The 18,864-nt window shown below is 45.4% G+C and overlaps 2 protein-coding genes and 1 long non-coding RNA gene across 5 annotated transcripts in view; 2 read left to right on the top strand and 1 right to left on the bottom strand.

The window, feature by feature from the left end:
- Positions 1–2,345: 2,345 nt before the first annotated feature.
- LOC309645925 lies at positions 2,346–4,450 on the bottom strand. The gene is made up of 2 exons (XR_014255130.1): positions 4,224–4,450; positions 2,346–4,147 (listed from the first exon to the last, which is right to left on the bottom strand). It is a non-coding gene; the product is annotated as an uncharacterized lncRNA (long non-coding RNA).
- A 7-nt stretch (positions 4,451–4,457) lies between these two features.
- On the top strand, positions 4,458–8,138 carry PET117 (PET117 cytochrome c oxidase chaperone; the record flags this gene model as incomplete). Of its 2 annotated transcripts, XR_014255103.1 has the most annotated exons (3): positions 4,458–5,082; positions 6,507–6,570; positions 7,989–8,120. XR_014255103.1 is itself a non-coding variant. In XM_082431743.1 (2 exons), the coding sequence occupies exons 1-2, from the start codon at positions 4,987–4,989 to the stop codon at positions 8,136–8,138; spliced, it is 246 nt and encodes an 81-aa protein (XP_082287869.1). In that variant the 5' UTR covers positions 4,458–4,986. The 2 variants fall into 2 exon arrangements, 1 of the variants encoding a protein (XP_082287869.1); XM_082431743.1 differs by lacking the exon at positions 6,507–6,570 and having other exon boundaries at positions 7,989–8,138.
- A 301-nt stretch (positions 8,139–8,439) lies between these two features.
- The window catches only part of KAT14 (lysine acetyltransferase 14), a gene marked incomplete at its 5' end in the record, with an annotated part of 39,899 nt that continues 29,474 nt past the window's right edge, over positions 8,440–18,864 (top strand). For both annotated transcript variants that reach the window (XM_082431661.1, XM_082431660.1), the window contains 3 exons: positions 8,440–8,698; positions 10,946–11,064; positions 15,594–15,715. In XM_082431661.1, coding sequence (XP_082287787.1) covers positions 8,440–8,698; positions 10,946–11,064; positions 15,594–15,715 — 500 coding nt within the window. The remainder of the gene's footprint in view (positions 8,699–10,945; positions 11,065–15,593; positions 15,716–18,864) is intronic.

Genomic DNA, 18,864 nt, shown 5'->3' with positions numbered 1-18,864 from the left:
TGGTTGGGGAACTATGATCCCTGCAAGCTGAGTGGCTCAGCCAAGAAAAACAAAAACAAAAAACCAAAAAGATAAAAGATAACAAACGTTAGTGAGGATGTGGAGAAAGGGAACCCTTGTGCACTGATTGGTAGGAAAGTAAGTTGGTACAGCCAGTGTGGAAAATAGTATGGAGGTTCCTCAAAAAATTAAATAGAACTACTGTATGATCCAACAATCCCACGGTTGGGTATATATCCAAAGAAAATGAAATCAGGATCTCGAAGAGTATCTGCATCCCCACATTCACTGAAGCATTATTCAAAATAGCCAAGATATGAAAACAACCTAAGTATCCACTGACAGATGAATGGATAAAGAAGGTGTGGGATATGTATACAATGAGATATTATTCAACCATAAAAAAGAAGGAAATCCAGGAGGACACTTTATTATACTAAGTGAAATAAGCTGGACACAGAAAGACACTATGCTCTCACTTATATGTGGAATCTAAAAATGTCAAAGTCACAGAAGCAGAGAGTGGAATGGTGGTTGCTAGGGGCTGGGGGGTGGGGGAAGTGGGGCGATGCTGGTCCAAGGATAAACAGCTTTAAAATGTGCATGGTGCCTGAACGTGCTGAGGGTTTGCACATCATGATGTGACTTTTTTTACCCTCCCTTTGGTTCCATGGGTCTCAATTTTAAATCTTCCACCCTATAGTAGAAGCTCTGCCTGTACTTACTTCTGTGATTACTTCAGGACCACCTCTCACCCAGAGTCTGCAGTGGTTAAGCAGGACTTTTCCATTGAGTAGGCATTAGTCATGATTTACCACAGAGAGGAAGGGAGTGAAGAACTCAAGACAAGCCGGCACCTGGCTCCCAGAGTGCTGGAAGGTCCTGACAGAGATCTGGGCCTTGAACCTTCTCCTGTGTCAGGTGATGCTGACTCTGGAGCAGTAGATCCACACCCGCACTTAACTTTGGGGAACAGATAATTGCTGTCTTAGTCAGGTTGGGCTGCTATAACAGAAATACCATAGACTGGGCGGCTTAAACAACAGACATTTATTTCTCACAGTTTCGGAGGCTGGGAAGTCTGAGATCAGGGTGCCTGCCTGGTCAGGTTCTAGTGAGGGCCTCTTCCTGGTTTGCAGGTGCCATCTGTTTGTGTGTCTAGTCTCTTTTCCTTCTTATAAGGACACTAAACCCCTCATGGGGGCCCCACCCTCATGACTTCATCTAAACCTAATTGCCTTCTAAAGGTGCCACCTCTTAATACCATCCCACTAGGGATTATGATTTCAACATAAGAATTTGAGTGAGACACAAACACGCAGAACGTAAGAACTGCTACTTGACTGATAACAGTCAGCTGTCTCCCTGTCTTTTTTATTGTGATTATTTGATACCAGTCTGTCTTCCTTCCAGGCATTCAGCTGCATGAGGGATGGGGGCTGCCTTGAATCTACTGCTCCTGGTACTTTCTTTCTTTTTTTTTTTTTTAATTTTTATTTATTTTTTAATATTTCTGGCTGTGTTGGGTCTTCGTTTCTGTGCGAGGGCTTTCTCTAGTTGCGGCGAGCGGGGGCCACTCTTCATCGCGGTGCGTGGGCCTCTCACTATCGTGGCCTCTCTTGTTCCAGAGCACAGGCTCCAGATGCGCAGGCTCAGTAATTGTGGCTCACGGGCCTAGTTGCTCCGCGGCATGTGGGATCTTCCCAGACCAGGGCTCGAACCGGTGTCTCCTGCACTGGCAGGCAGACTCTCAACCACTGCGCCACCAGGGAAGCCCGCTCCTGGTACTTTCAATCAGTCTGTTGGGAAAAAAAAAGAGCCAACCAGCAAGTCTGGACTATCCTTTTTGAAAATGTATTCATTGGTAGAAACTCTTCAAGTTGTCTCAGAAAACTGTTTTTATTCAAACATACTGGACACACTTAAAAATATACTCAGACTAGATGGAAATTGTTTTGTTTGTTTTTTGTTTTTAAGATGGAAATTGTTTAATGAAAAAAAAATATTTGGTTTCAATGTTTAATGATGTGCAGTCGCTCTCACAACTCTGTAATTTATGTGACAATAATCACAGAAAACGTTCTGCTTGGGTTTATAAATAGTTAAACAGATAATCCATTTCTGAATTTGACACCGTTAACACATAAAGGATTTTTTTTTTTTTGGGTGGCGACCGGCAGCTTGCAGGATTTTAGTTCCCCATCCAGGGACTGAATCCGGGCCCTGGCAGTGAAAATGCAAATCCTAACCACTGGGCCGCCAGAGAATTCCCCATAAGGGATTTTATTTTATTTTATTTATTTATTTATTTTTAAAATATTAATATATATTTACTGTTTTTAATTTTTATTTATTTAGTTTTGGCTGTGTTGGGTCTTTGTTTCTGTGCGAGGGCTTTCTCTAGTTGCGGCGAGTGGGGGCCCCTCTTCATCGCGGTGCGCGGGCCTCTCACTGTTGCAGCCTCTCTTGTTGCGGAGCACAAGCTCCAGACGCGCAGGCTCAGTAGTTGTGGCTCACGGGCCTAGTTGCTCCGCGGAATGTGGGATCTTCCCAGACCAGGGCTCGAACCCGTGTCCCCTGCATTGGCAGGCAGATTCTCAACCACTGCGCCACCAGGGAAGCCGTATTTTATTTTTTAAATTTTATTTTATTTATTTGGCTGTATTGGGTTTTAGTTGCGGCATGCAGGATGTTTGTTGTGGCACGAGGGATCTTTTGTTGTGGCGCACGGACTTCTCTCTAGTTGTGGTGTGTGGGCTCCAGAGTGCACAGGTGGGCTTCTCTCTAGTTGTGGCACACAGGCTCAGTAGTTGCAGCACACAGGCTTAGTTGCCCCATGGCAAGTGGGATCTTAGTTCCCCGACCAGGGATACGAACCCATGCCCCCTGAGTTGGAAGGCGGATTCTTAACCACTGGACCACCAGGGAAGTCCCCCCATAAGGGATTTTAAAAAATAGAATAACAATACATTTCAAGAAAACAAGTTGAAACATCAGTCATGATAGAATGAAAGGCCATCTCACTCTGACATACATTCTAAAGACATGCAGCTTTATTGAAGATGCACTGAGTTAGGGGAAAAAAATATCTGGAATCTACCACAAGTAAAAAGCAGTCTAGGGCTTCCCTGGTGGCGCAGTGGTTAAGAATCCGCCTGCCAATGCAGGGCACACGGGTTCGTGCCCCAGTCCAGGAAGATCCCACATGCCGCAGAGCGGCTAGGCCCGTGAGCCACAACAACTGAGCCTGCGCGTCTGGAGCCTGTGCTCTGCAAAGGGAGAGGCCGCGACAGTGAGAGGCCCGCGCACCGCGATGAAGAGTGGCTCCCGCTTGCCGCAACTGGAGAAAGCCCTCGCACAGAAATGAAGACCCAACACAGCCAAAAATAAATAAATAAATAAATTCAAAAAAAAAAAAAAAAAAGCAGTCTAATATAGATTTTTTTGTCTTTAGAGAAACACCCAAATATGTCCTGAATTAAATTGCTTCTAACTCCAAGGTCAGCACAGGGACCCCGTTCTCCAATTCAGTGGTACTTCCTCCTGTGCTGAGAAAAATGCTGCAGACAAAATGACATTTGAAAAGGGTATTTGCATTTTTTGAATTTATTTTTATCTTATTACATTTCTTTTTAAAAGTAATTAATTTATTTATTTATCCATTTATTTTTGGCCGTGTTGGGTCTTCGTTGCTGTGCACGGGCTTTCTCTAGTTGCGTGAGCGGGCTTCTCATTGTTGTGGCTTCTCCTGTTGCAGAGCACGGGCTCTAGGCGCACAGGCTTCAGTAGTTGCGGCACGTGAGCTCAGTAGTTGTGGCTCGCGGGCTCTAGAGCTCAGGCTCAGTAGTGGCGCACGCGCTTAGCTGCTCTGCGACATGTGGGATATTCCCGGGCCACGGCATGAACCCGTGTCCCTTGCATTGGCAGGCGGATTCTTAACTACGGCGCCACCAGGGAAGCCCTTGTTACATTTCTTGAGAGCAACATTCACCTCAAGCCATTGAGTCTCGCACAACAGACGCTGGAACAGCAAGGCACTACAGAGATCAATCTCGAAGAAGCCCTGGGGTGAGGGTAACGGAGACTCAGCCCAAATCAACAGCGTCCACAGTTGCTTGCCCAGGAGGAAGTTTGTCCTTTGGGAATTCTAGTGGGAAAGAATGACTTGATGATAATACCTTGTCACTGGAAAGCCCAACCTCTGTGTGCGCCTTGCACAGTACCTTCTGTGGCGGTTCTCGACGCTCTGCTTCGCTCGATCATTTCGGGCATCTGAGGGCGGGAACTAGGTGTAGAAGGGATGCCTCAAGCATTACCTGGGCGACAAGGGGAAAGCGCCTTTCGTGCCAGCAGGTGAAGACGTGCCGCTGCCCAGAGAGCTTGCTCTGTAGCCAGAAGGCTTTTTGATGTCAAGAAAAACCAGACCTGACCCGCCACCCCACAGCGTCAAGGTGAAAGCAGGTGACCGTGTCTACAGCATCTAACGAGAAAAACTCCATCTCCTGGCACCTCCCCGCCAAAGGGGCAACGAGGGCTGCGTTTGGTGAGGCTGGCATTGAGCGAGGCAGCCCCGCGCTCCGAAGGGAGGCGCGCGGTAGAGGGTCCGCAAGGTACCAGGTCCAGCATCCCGCCCCCCGGACTCTCCCGCCGCTGGGGGAGGGGGATGAACTGAGAGGGCTCAGGCCTGGAACCCCGCCCTGGGTGGTGCTGGGGCCAGCTCTGGGCCCGGGCTCTTGGGAGTGTTATTACCCGCCCGCCCGCAGGGCAGGGAGGGGATGCCTGCGGTTCCGAGGCCCTACCGGAAGCCGCGCCTTCCGCTGAGCCGGGGTGTCGCTCGGCGCTCGGCTCTCGATTGCTCGCGCCTGGCGGCAGCCAGGGCTCTGCACTCGAGGGGTCGAGCCTGGCCCGCCCCGGCAACGGCGCGCGCTTGGCGGCGGCCCCGGGCCTGGGGCACTGGGAGCTGAGGCCGCGGCGGCCGGCGCGGGGATGTCGGGGAGCTCGAAGGTGGTGCTGGGCCTCTCGGTGGTGCTGACGGCGGCCACCGTGGCGGGCGTGCATATGAAGCAACGGCAGGACCAGCAGGTCGGTGTCACGTGCCCGCGCCTTCTGGCCCGCGCGGCGGCGGAGGCCTGGGGCCTGGGGTCCGGCTCCGCGTGGCGCCGCTTCCTCGTCGCCTTTCCTTTCTCCCCTCCGCCCTCCTCCAAGGCGGGGAGACCGCTCCCTGAGGCGTCCGGGAAGTGGGGGCGGTGGTCCCCAGTGCTCTGGGCCGGCCCTGCCCCCGCCCCGCGGGTGTCGAAGCGCTGGTGACGCTTTCCCCGCCTCTCGCCTTCGGGAATTGGGAGAGATACTCGTGTGGGGTGGGTTTTTCTTTCTTAAGAGACAGTTTGCTATGGAAACTAGATTCTGGGGACTACAGAGATAGCGATCTCCAATTTTTCTCTTTCCGGTGGTTTTATGTGCGGAAACATCCTTGACTTGACCGCTCAGGGGCCTGTCCGTCTTGCTGTGTCTCCCAGCCCTATTTTCTTCCTTTTCCCATCTGCGGACGTTACTGCCGGGCCCCAGTGTGCCACGCTCCGCCCCGGGCGCGTCGGGAAACAGAGGTGAAGACGCGCAGCTGCTCCGGGGACGGAAGGCCGAGCGCGAGCGGGGGCAGCCCGGGGCGGGGGGGGTGTGTTTGGGCAGAGGTGCGGTGGAGCCCGGTTGGCCCGGGGTGGACGCAGGCCGCTGGGTGAGTCACTGTAAACAGGTTTGTTTGCGTGGGACCGCGCCGGGTGCTCGGGGTGCAGAGATGCAGCAGGTGAGGCCTTTGTCCCGTGTTCACACTCTGGAAATCAGAGGAAGCCTGTGATGATACAAGAATTTAGGAGAGGGAATGAAATGATTAATGGTGACAGGGCGCGGAAGAGATTAGAGATTGGGATTAACATAGTGGTTCTAAGGGGTTAGCTTTTGGAACAGAAGCGGGAGATTTTCTCCTCTAAGAAGGAAAAGATGGTGACTGGAGAAAATTTGAGATAGGGTAGAGGATGCTATGTCAGATGTAGCTCTGAGGTCAGCGAGCAGGGATTTTCCGAGAATGGAGTACGGCTGCGTGAAAGCTTGGTTCTGACCTCCAGCTACACGTGCGATTGTTCCTGGAAGTTTTTACCAGGTAGCAGCCTGGGCCCTGCTCCTGACCTATTGAATCAGAATCTCTTGGGGATGCAGATCCCACTTAGGTACGTTTTAAAAGCGACCCAGGGATTCAAACATGCAGCCAGGGTTGAGAACCACTGTCAGAATGGGACAAGTGTAAGGTTTAGGTATTTGGAAGTTAGAGGTTGAGATTGACGGGAATAACCTGTGTTTGTTTTACGTCCAGTCATTCATTGCGGGGTTACTTTCTAGCAGCGGGAAAGAGGAGGACAAATGTTTGACACAGCGGGTGTGTTGGAAGGTTCAAGGAAGCAAGAAATAAAACAATGACTGTTGTCCCCCATTGTTTCCTGACTGCCACATACCAGGCGCTGTACTAAGCACTTTACATGCATCATCCTCGATCCTCACAGGAACCCAGCAAAACCAGCAGTGAGTACTACACGAGGAGCCGCGTTCTAGGTGTTAGAGTTGTGATGGTGAAGAGGTCTCGGTGTTTAGTAAGGTAGTCCAGTGGAAGTCGCAGGAGGGATGTGCGAGGCAGTCGGCACAGACTTTGAAACCTGGAGGAAACTAGCGAATTCTGGATGGAGAACAAGGTCCCAAGCCGAGTGCTAAAGTCCCTGAGAAAGGAGGGGAGGACCTCAGAGCAGGTGTAGACGGTGTGGGCTTCGGGGCTTGGGTGGGGTGTATAGGTGCGTCCTGATGGAAGAAGCACAGGAGAGGATGAGCTGGGGAGGGAGGAGTGGAATGAGAGCCTCCGATTCTGCCTGGAGATCTTGCCAGGGGCACAGGGTTCAGGACAGTTGGTTTTCAGTTGTGTTATCAGTTCCAGGACTCTTAAATTTCCCAGCTCCCCCGTAATGGGGACTGAAGCCCTAGGCCTGGAGGAGGGCCAGCAAGTAGGTACTTGGTGAGTTGTTAAAATAGACATAATAGTAATTAAAAAAAACCCTACCCAGGCCCCAGGCCCTGCCCCCGTTATTCTGCCTCACAAGGCCACTGTTAAGTTATTAAGAGTATTTTATGACCTGTAAAGTGTAAGTTATTAGTAATGACTGGATTGATGCTTTAGAAAGTCTCATCTTAGATGCCAGGTCCATATTCTGGAATTTTCTACCTGTCTTTAGTGTTTATCAAAGTAACGACCATCAGTGGGCCTTATTTTTTCCTCTGCTGGTAGCGTTCTTTTTCCCTGTCTTTCCCCATTATGTAATTGTAATTTTTACCTTTTCTCTGTACATAATAGAAGAAGCCGAGTTCTTTATTTTCTTGCATTCTTAAAGTTTGTTCAAATTTTAGTAATTTTCTTTCTTGGATGTTTGTTATTCAGTTAGGACAATTGCTAACAGGAATGTAGTTACAGTTACTCAAGTAACTCTCATCAAGTTGTTCTTTCTCTTTTTTGGCTGAGCCGCTGCTTGCAGGATCTTAGTTCCTTGACCAGGGATAGTATCTGTGCCCCTTGAAGTGGAAGTGCGGAGTCCTAACCACTGGACCGCCAGGGAAGTCCCTCATCACGTTTTTAAAGCATCATATATTAACTAAACTTTTAAAATTCAGCATAGTGGCAGTTTTTCTGTTTTAATTGTTATTTCCCATTTTTATATTAAATGATGCAAAATTTCTTAAAGTATGATAAGAGGTCTGTAATAATACTATCACGCTACCAAGTTAATTTGATGGTTTATTACATTTACACTTACATAGAAAGTTAAAATAGTAATTGAGTACTTGGAATCTAAAAGTTTTAAGTGTATTTTGGTAACACTGATTTTTAGATTTGAATGACACAAGGATGGGAACCACCTGTTCCGAGTTTCTCTAAAATCTGTTTCTTACGTTTTTAGAGGCTTCGTGACGGAGTGATCAGAGACATTGTGAGGCAAAATCGGAAAAAAGAAAATATTCGTCTTTTGGGAGAACAGATTCTTCTGACTGAGCAACTTGAAGCAGAAAGAGAGAAGATGGTGTTGGCAAAAGGATCTCAAAAAACGTGACTTGAAATGCATGTGAGATATTGATGGAACAGACAGCGTTAAGTGTGTGTGAGTGAGTGTTGATGGAGAACAGCTTAGTGAGATCTTCAGCCTTTTTGTGGTCACCGTCCTTTTAAACTTGATCAGAAAAAGGACGATGGATCGTATATTCTAAATAATTGCTTTAAGTGCCCCTTGTGTCTGAGTAGAGTCAGGCAGACGCTCTTCTGAGAGTTTGTGTGGTCAGCAAGGAGCCCCTTCAAGCTTAGTGTCCAGAGACTGAGATTGTTCCTGAGAGCACTGAACCTGCAAGCCGGGAGGGATGGAGAGTAACATCCATCTGAGCAGTTTGATCAGTCGGCACGACGATGAAGCAACAAGAACGTCCACCTCGGAGGGGCTGGAGGAGGGGGAGGTGGAGGGGGAGACTCTGCTGATCGTCGAGTCAGAGGACCAGGCGTCCGTGGACTTGTCTCACGACCAGAGCGGGGACTCCCTAAACAGTGATGAAGGGGACGTGTCGTGGATGGAGGAGCAGCTGTCCTACTTCTGCGACAAGTGCCAGAAGTGGATCCCAGCCAGTAAGAGCTTCTCCTTTCCTTTGCTTTGTCAATTCCTGCGGGGTTTGTTTTTCTAACCTGTGAAAGAAACATGAATGTGAAAGAGACCCAAATAAAAAGATAACTCTTATATTTATTATTAGTGTAGTTGATTAACTGCAAATTTGTATAAAACGTAGACACATTTGTACTAATATATATTACTGCCAACCTCTATCACGTTGTTAAATTAATTCTCGATTGTAACCCAATAAAAATTAGAAAATTGGAAATTCTGTGTTACTTAAAGAATTAGCCACATTTTTCTATCAGGGTCACATTATTGTGGTTTTGGGGCCAAATTCTAGGCCCAGTGTAGAGCTAAACTTCAGACTCATAAACATAACTCTGGTAGTGTTTATCTTACATGGGAAACAACTGCTATAGTATGTTGATATAAAGTTGGAACTAGAAGATTAAATATGTATTATGCCTTTTTCTAGGGCCATTTGTGTTTTCTCCTTGCTGGCCTCCTTGATCTGCTGGCAGTAGATACACGCAATAAGGTGCTTTGCCAGGCATCAGGGCTCTTAAGCAAAACAGGATGTTTCCATTAGGCAGAGAGTAGTAAAGACATATGTACTAGAGGAATACTCTGTGTGATAGAATTTGTAACTAGGTCAGAGAAATTTATATATGTGTATGTATATATATATTGTTGTGAACTGGGTCATTTTCTGGTATGTGGAGGTGTTTTTAAGGTGGTTTCAACTCTTCGGATTCATAGTTTTTATTAATAAATTAACACCATTTTCACAGAAAGCAAACCTAAAATTTATTATAAGTTAGCTAGTTTTTGCTTTCGAGCTGTCTCTGCTTATAGATTCAGGGTTCTGCCTGAAAGCCTGGGTGGCTTTCCCCCATCCTCACAGCCTGCACTGTAAATGCCCTGCCTCCTGGGGCCCCTGGTAATTGCTCCAGCCTCTCTCCTTTGTGCTCTCCTGTCCCCACATGGATACAGAGCTTTGCAGTTAGGGTGAGCTTTTCCTTCTCCACAAGCAGATCATTCTTTTTTTTTTTTAATAAATTTATTTTATTTATTTATTTTTGGCTGTGTTGGGTCTTCATTGCTGCACGCTAGCTTTCTCTAGTTGCGGTGAGTAGGGGCTACTCTTCATTGCAGTGCGAGAGCTTCTCATTGCGGTGGCTTCTCTTGTGGAGCACGGGCTCTAGGCACATGGGTTTCAGTAGTTGTGGCACGCGGGCTCAGTAGTTTTGGCTCACGGGCTCTAGAGCGCAGGCTCAGTAGTTGTGGCGCACGGGCCTAGTTGCTCCGCGGCATGTGGGATCTTCCCAGACCAGGGCTGGAACCCGTGTCCCCTGCATTGGCAGGCAGATTCTTAACCACTGCACCACCAGGGAAGCCCAAGCAGTTCTTTCTTATCCCTAGGACTTTGCGCATGTAAATTTCCTCTGTGGAACATTTGTCTCTACAGCCTCTATACTCCCCGCCCCACACACAAACACCTCTTTTCACCTGCCAATTCTAGCCATCCTTCAGGCCCCCGTCCACCCCGCTTTTTCTAGTGCTCATGTCTTCCTCATGTGGGTGGGCACCTCTTTTATGTGCTCTCACGTTGCCCCACGGCACCCATCATATCCCACTCCAGGGTTTCCACGTCTCCCAGAGCGTCAGCATCACCTGGGGAACTTCAGAAAATGCCCTGCTTCCAGAGGTTGATTTATTTTGCGGGGGAGAGACCCGGGCATATTTAAAACAAAACTTCCTGGGTGGTTCTGATGCACAGTCAGGACGGAGAGCCTCTGTGCTGCTGTGATTACCTATTCTCTCCTCTGTAGCCCTCACCGCATCTGTAAGCCTCTGAGAGCCAGCACTGCGTCTGTCTCAGGTGTTGTGTTCCTGGTTCCTAGCCCAGTGGCACAGTGGGAGCTCAGATGTTTTCTTGGAAGAATGTGTGAGGAGACCTCCTGTAGGAGTCGGGAATGTTAACATTTGGAACAGCCAGTGAGAACAATCCTCCCTGCCTTTCCAGTGTCTTTCTTCTGAAAGTCCGGGAACCACAGATCTATCTTAGTGGGCATGCACTTGATGTTAGAGGAATAAAAACCTTCTCTACTCCCTTCCCCATCCCGCCCTCACGGGCTGGCTGAAAGAAAAGGAAAAACACAGCCTGGGAAACTTGGGAAATGGCTGGTAGGTTGATTAAAACTTTGGGTTACCTCTGTTCTAGATACACCTGTGACGTGCCCTTTTTGTTTTCCTCCTAGGTCAGCTGAGGGAACAGCTCAGTTACCTTAAGGGCGATAATTTTTTTAGGTTTACTTGTTCCGATTGCTCTGAAGATGGCAAGGAGCAGTGTGAGCGGCTGAAGCTGACGTGGCAGCAGGTGAGTTAAAGCTCTTTCTCTAGAATTCATGGGGTTGGTCCCCCACCCCCCCCCGCGAAATTTATTGGAATAAGTAACTAGGGAATGAGGAACCTACATATGAGCTTCTGAGTTGCTTTGAGGGTCACTTTATTTCACAATGAAAATCATAATGTGTGGAGAAAGGAGTTCTTAGTGAAAATACTCACTGCCAACTTAGTGAATTGGGTTTGAGATTCTGAAAATCTTACCCACGGTTTCATTTATACATATACATTTATACATACATTTATACATAATACCAAACTGATTTTAATCGAAGAGGTTCACATTTTTTTTGGCAGCTATTTTTAGAAAAAACCATTCTAAAAAATATAAAGATGCTGAATCAATATGCTGTACACCTGAAACTAGCAACTATACTTGTTGTATATTGTAGAGCAACTGTACTTCAATTAAAAAAAAAAAGTAAAGATGGTCACCCTAATCTCAGCCAACTATAGCCCGAACAGTATCTTTTAACTGATCTCCAGGTTGTGTTAATTTTTTGGGTTTTGTTTTTATATTAATATGTTTATAACAAGGCACCAATGGTATATGCCGTCTTTAAGTTCTAAAAATGTATTAGACATCACTCACTCAGTTTTTACGTTTATTCATTCGACAAATATTGAGTGCATATGACGAACCAGGCACTGTTCTAGGCCTGGAGAGTATAATCTAGTCGAGACCAGCTGATCCTTCTAGCTGTTTCTTCTTCGTGGTGAATGAGACAGCCAAGACCCTAGCCCCAGGCAGCTGACATTCTAGACATTTATTTTAGATGATAGGCAGACAAATAATACCCCTAGCACTTTTTGCTGTGAAGGAAATAAACAGGGTAATGAGAAAGATTTTAGGTTGTACCCTCGAAGGCACTTAGGGTGTTCCTTGTAAACTGTAGCTGTGTTCACAGCCAGAGGCTATCGTGTTAATTATCAGTGCTTTATTAGGACATCTGTTGAAATCTGTCAGTGGTGATCTTAGGGAGCCTTTTTGGACTTGCCTGAAAATATGTAGGTAGAAAATGAACAGAAGTTTGTATTGAGGATACAGTCTCATGAGTATTCTAACTGGGATTTTTTTTTAAAGTGTGCATGGGATACTGTGTCTAGGCAAGGTCAGATTAATATTAGTAGATTATTCTGATGTGTGCACACGTAGGCAGATTTGCATTTGGCCTGCAAGTAGCTTCTCATAAAATTGTAAAATGAAAGAAGAGCAAATGTATGTAATTTGTTACTTTCAAGACTATGAGTTTTCTGTGGAGATTCTTTTTAAAAGAAAAAGTGGCTTTTGATTATATTGCTCAATATATTGGTAATATTGGCTCAATTTGCTCATTTAATCAGACTAACATCTCTTGAAAATTATTTTTTCACTTCCAGAAGACATATGGATAATAAATACCCTGGGATAATGAAGTGAAAACTGGGACCAGACACATCTGGTTCTTGGAAAAGTACTGACCAGTGTTTCTAGTTGCGTCTCTTTCTTTTTGTCTCTCTCTCTCTCTCCCTCCCTCCCTCCCTCCCTCCCTCTCCCCCTCTCCCTCTCTCCCTGTCTCCCTCTCTCCCTGTCCCCCTCTCCCCCTCTCCTTCTCTCCCTCTCCCTCCCTTCCTCCCTCCCTCTCTCTTTCTCTCTCTGTCTCTCTCATGCAAGAGCTAAAAGGATCCGTTGGTCTGGAATAGACTCTATTGATGTCGTATTCCAATTGGAATGTGGGTTTTCTGTGTTTTAAATCTTAAACTTTTTTGATTTACCAAAATAAGAAGTAGAAATGCTTGTTTATATTACAAAATGCCAACAGTAATGAGGTGACTAAAAGGCCCCTTCCACACACTTTCTGTGTCCTCTCCTCCTCCTTGGTGATGTGTGAACAACAGTCTGAAAAGTAGGGAAGCTATCAAGTAGGGTGGTTTTTACGTTCTTGTCCTAGACACGCTCATTATCTTTCCAGATGCTCTTCAGCAGATACTTGGGAGGTGCCCGCTGGGCTGTGCCAGCCTGAGCAAGGCCTTGGAGCTGTGCTGGTTCCCAAGGCCAGCCTGTTACTGGGAGCTTGGGCTGGTGGTGTGAGAGCAGAAACGCAACTGGGATTCGTTCTTTAAGATTACAGATTCCAGAAGAGGGGGAGAACCATGTCCTTCGTGATTGGATTTTTAGTTTGCTCAGTAAATAACGGTGGTAATAGTAAGAGTTAGTTGCAAGTAAATATGTGAATTTTAACTTTCTAAAGTCATGAAATATTTCAAAAAAAAAAAAATAGTACCGGAAATGAAACAACACACTTGTGTCTGTACCACGGAGATTAACAGTGAATACACGTTTCCAAGTTACTCTAGGAGTCTGAGTGGGCAGAAGAGCTCATTCCATCCTTTTCTTAAGGTATTTCTTGAACAATAGCTTTCTTAAATTGTAGTAAAATATACATAACAGGGCTTCCCTGGTGGCGCAGTGGTTAAGAATCCACCTGCCAATGCAGGGGACACGGGTTTGAGCCCTGGTCCGGGAAGATCCCACATGCTGTGGAGCAACTAAGCCCATCACAACTGCTGAGCCTGCGAGCCACTACTACTGAGCCCACGTGCTACAACTACTGAAGCCCGCGTGCCTAGAGCCAGTGCTCCACAACAAGAGAAGCCACCGCAATGAGAAGCCCGCGCACCGCAATGAAGAGTAGCTCCCGGTCACCACAACTAGAGAAAGCCCACGCACAGCAACAAAGACAACGCAGCCAGAAATAAATTAATAAATAAATTTATAAAAATATATATATATACATAACAAAGCTTACCATTTCCACCGTCTTTAAGCATACAGTTCAGTGGCATTAAGCACATTCACATTGTTTTGCAACCATCACCACCATCATCTCCAATAAGTGCTCATCTCCCCAAAGTGAAATCCTGTGTCTATTAAACAGCGACTCCCCGTGAATAATAACTTTAAGGGGAGAGGTTTGTTGGCTGATGCAGACCCGATGCAAAAATAAGTGGAATGATTTGAAAAGTCTGTTCATGGGGTTAATTGGCAGACTGTCTGCAAATTTTACAAGTTTAAGGATGGGGGAAGTTGAGACTCGGTAGGAGCATCAGAATCACCAGGCCCCTTGGAGGGTGTGGTTGTCGGTCTCCCTGTTGGGCCATCGGGATTTGGGGCTGTGAACATCGAGGTCGGGGAGCGTGAACTGCAGTCTGTTAGACCCTGTACCGCTTTGAGCTACTCCTCATGGAAAGAAGAGTTATGGAAAGATTCTCTTCTTAGGTTCTGTCCCCTTTTCAATCGCGTTGGCCCAATTAGGTTGAAAACATGGTTTTGAATAGCATGTGTAGTTTCTTGTCCATTTACGATTACAAAATTGCATTTAGATGCGAAGAGAAATGTCTAATAGGATAATCACTGAAAATGTTAAAAAGGATTATTTCGTGATAGTGGATTTAAAATGATTTTTTTTTTAATTAATTAATTTATTTATTTTTGGCTGTGTTGGGTCTTCGTTTCTGTGCGAGGGCTTTCTCTAGTTGTGGCAAGCAGGGGCCACTCTTCATCGCGGTGCGTGGGCCTCTTTTGTTGCGGAGCACAGGCTCCAGATGCGCAGGCTCAGCAGTTGTGGCTCACGGGCCTAGTTGCTCCGCGGCATGTGGGATCTTCCCAGACCAGGGCTTGAACCCGTGTCCCCTGCATTAGCAGGCAGATTCTCAACCACTGCGCCACCAGGGAAGCCCTTAAAATGATTTTTACTTCCTTCTTTACTCTTTCTCTTTTAGTGAAGTCTTTTACAGTGAGAATGTGTTATTCATATTTCTGCAAAGTACTTCCCCATTTGGGGCCGTGAATTCGTTATCTGTTAAATACGAGGTTGGATTAGATGTGGAGCTGGGGGTGTCCTGCTCTCTGAGGATGGGCCAGGCAGCCAGGCCTTTCAGGTCCCTGCCCCTTGTCTATTCTGATTTCATCTCAGGAACAGTTTCCACAGCTGAGAAAGGCTAAACCCAGAGGGGATGGTACCTCACGTTATCTTCAGCTCTGAAATTCTGGGAGTCTATTGTTTCTGCCCTCTAAAGAGCTTAGAAAAGTATATGTGCAGGGGTGATGCTTGGAATATTTAGTAAAGGTCAGCACTGTCTGTCAGAAATGCCGGCTGGAGCAGGCCCTGGGGCCTCCTGATGCCAGTGGTTAACACGGTGTTTAGCGCTGCCTTTGAGTGGTGGAGGGGGACTGGGATGGGGGCTGCTTAGGGCAGTAGTTCCTCATCACCAGTTCAGCCACACAGCAGCCTTGCACATGTAACATGGGAGGAACAAGTGCACGTGATTAAGGGGCACAGTGATACTCATCTATGGAAAGCGAAAAAGGAAGTAGAATTCTGTCCTGAGAATATTCCAAGATATTGTCCTTCCTTTTCCCCCCTCTATTCATACTCAGAGTATAAAACAACAAACGTTCCCCCCTGAAGTTTACCATCCCTGTTTGTGCTTTTCTCCCAGCCTGTTCTGCTTCTGTTTCAGGTGGTCATGCTGGCGATGTACAACTTGTCCCTGGAAGGCAGTGGGCGTCAGGGCTATTTCCGGTGGAAAGAAGACATCTGCGCTTTCATTGAGAAACATTGGACTTTTTTGCTTGGGAATAGGTAATGTGATTTTTAAAAAATCTTATACTTGAATGAAGATGTAAAGAATAAAGTATATGAGACTTGAGAACAGCCTAATGCAGGCCTTTAGAGAATTCGAGTAATTACTTGTGGCAGTTACTGAGAATTTTTTAATCCAGAAAAATGTTGTTACTTTTAAGTTAAAAATCGAAGTGGAAGTTGATGTAATTACAAGGGTAGGTTTCCATACTTCTTATCCTACTTTTGGAGGAAACTGTTGGTTTCTACTGAGCAAGAAGACAGTTGAACAGATTCTTAGAATGTTAAAAAATAGAGAGTTTGATTAAATGAGGCAGTTTAATAGTTGGATAGGTGACTAATTTGAGGGTAGAGGAATATTATGTCCTTTTAAAATCAGTGCCTTATAGGAGGTCAGAAGAAGAGAAATGGTGGCAGTTATTGACTGCACTCATTTAAGTTGCTCTTGGTTAATTACTAGTGTTTGTGTTTATTAACTCTGGGAGGTAGAAATCGTTGTATACTGTTTGGTATTCACAGAGCTTGGCCGCGTCTGGGCACATTAACACGCATATGGTTTATTCCTTTGATACTCTTTTCATCATGATGCTTTGAATTTGCTGCTGAGTGCTTCTCCTCCGTGACCCCTCCTTGGTTCATCAGACGTAGGGGTGCCGGGGCACAGACATCCACGCCAGATGTTTTAACTAAGGGTCCATGTGCATCTAGCAAGATTTTTATTGCTATTAGAGGTTAGCAAGTTTGCAGTTGCATTGGCGGATTGTTTGAGATCTTTCTCTTTTTTTAAAAAAATATTTATTTATTTGGCTGTGCTGGATCTTAGTTGCGGCATGCGGGCTCTTAGTTGTGGTATGTGGGATCTAGTTCCCTGACCAGGGATTGAACCTGGGCCCCCTGCATTGGGAGCGCAGAGTTTTAACCACTGGACCACCAGGGAAGTCCCTTGTTTGAAATTCTGATTGTTAGTTGCCTTCTGAAGTCCTGTGTGAGATTCATAAATCTTGCATAATTGGGTCGTTGTGGACACGATAAAGGTCAGAGCAGGGAGTTTGTGCTTGTCCTCACTCGGAACTCCCTGCAGCCCGTTTTCTCGGGTGCTGAGAAGTCACAGCTCTGCCAAAGTTGCTGAGGAATCACGGAGGGGTGACCTTCTGCAGGCTGCTGTGAGGGAAAAATAGAATTGAAAAATAGAACTAAGAAAAGAATTGACAGCATAAGTGGTTCTTTTTCTTAAAGAAAGGAAATCTGTTGTCTTAGTTTAATGATTTAGCTCTATTTATGGAATTTAATACACCCCATTTATAAGGGACAAGGAAGGGAAAAAAACTGATAAAATTAGATCTTGGAAGGTTTTCATGATCTTTCAGTGCTGTTCTGCCTGGTGGATTGTCTTCTGGAAGAAGTTGGATTTAAATTGCCTGTTTTAAGGAAGTTGGCATATTTTAGCAGCAGGTGCTCAGTTTCATTTCTAGAGCGTGTTCTGAGAGGCATCAGCTGAGGCTCTTTTTCTTTTCACTACTTCTACTGAAAGACTTTAATTACTCTCCAGCTTCTTGTAATTTAACCATTAAACTAGTGGGTTTTGGCCATGTTAGTGTATCACTTGAATTATCGTTTACTTGTTTAAATCAAGTCACTGAAAAAAAAGAAACTTCACACCACCATGGTAAGTGGAAAACCCATATCACTTGCCATAAGTAGAATGAAACCGTAAAAATAAGTGCACTAAAAATAAAGCAATGCTGTTGACTTGTAGCTAGATCCCATGACCTGTGAAGGCAATCTGAAACCCTCTTTCCTTTTTTTTTTAATCCTATGATTCCATCTATATATTTTTTTCGTCCAGGTTTATTGATATGTAATTGACATCCAGCACTGTATGAGTTTAAGGTGCACAGCAGAACGATCTGACTTAACATACACCATGAAATGATGACCACAAAGTTTAATGGACATCCTTCATCTCAAAGAGATACAAAATTAAAGAAACAGAAAAAACATTTTTTTCCCTGTGATAAGACCTCTTAGGATTTACTCTCAACAACTTTCCTGTATAACATTCAGCAGTGTTAATTATATTTATCATGTTGTACAGTACATCCCTAGTACTTATTTATTTTATAATTGGAAGTTTATCCCCCCACGTCTGGAAAATCTGACCTCTTTTTCTGTGAGTTTGTTTGTTTTTGAAGTATAATTGACCTACAACACTACATTAGTTCCTGTTACACAACATAGTGATTCAGTATTTCCATACGTTTCAAACTGATCACCACGGTGCGTCTAGTTACCATATGTCACCATACAAAGATACTACATAACTATTGACTGTTTTTCCCCACACTATACATTTCATACCTGTGACTTATTTATTTTGTAACTGGAAGTTTGTACCTCTTAATTTCCCTCACCTATTTCTCCCCTCTCCCCACCCTCCTCCCCTCTGGCAACCACCTGTTTGTTCTCTGTATCTGTGACTGTTGCTGTTTTGTTATGTTTCTTCATTTGTTTTGTTTTTTAGCTTCCACATATAAGTGAAATCATACGGTGTTTGTCTTTCTCTGACTTACTTCACATAATACCCTTAGCATAATACCCTCTAGGTCCATACATGTTGTCACAGATGGAAAGATTTCATTCTTTTTTATAGCTGAATAATATCCCATTGTGTAGGGGTGTGTGTGTGTATCACATCTTTTTTTTTTTCACATCTTTATTGGAGTATAGTTGCTTTACGATGTTATGTTAGTTTCAGCTCTATAACAAAGTTAATCAGCTATATGTATACATACATCCCCATATCCCCTCCCTCTTGCGTCTCCCTCCCACCCTCCCTATCCCACCCCTCTAGGTGGTCACAGAGCACTGAGCTGATCTCCCTGTGCTATGCAGCTGCTTCCTGCTAGCTATCTATTTTACATTTGGGAGTGTATATATGTCATTGCTACTCTCTCACTTCATCCCAGCTTCCCGTTCCCACTCGCCGTGTCCTCAAGTCCATTCTCTACGTCTGCGTCTTTATTCCTGTCCTGCCTCTAGCTTCATCAGAACCTTTTTTTTTTTTTTTGGATTCCATATGTATGTGTTAGCATATGGTATTTGTTTTTCTCTTTCTGACTTACTTCACTCTGTATGACAGACTCTAGGTC

Source organism: Balaenoptera physalus (genome assembly GCF_965194825.1).
Source record: "Balaenoptera physalus genome assembly, chromosome: 16".
Taxonomy (NCBI): Eukaryota; Metazoa; Chordata; class Mammalia; order Artiodactyla; family Balaenopteridae; genus Balaenoptera; species Balaenoptera physalus.
Note: the sequence above shows the minus strand (reverse complement) of the source record. Positions and strands in the feature narration are given on the sequence as shown.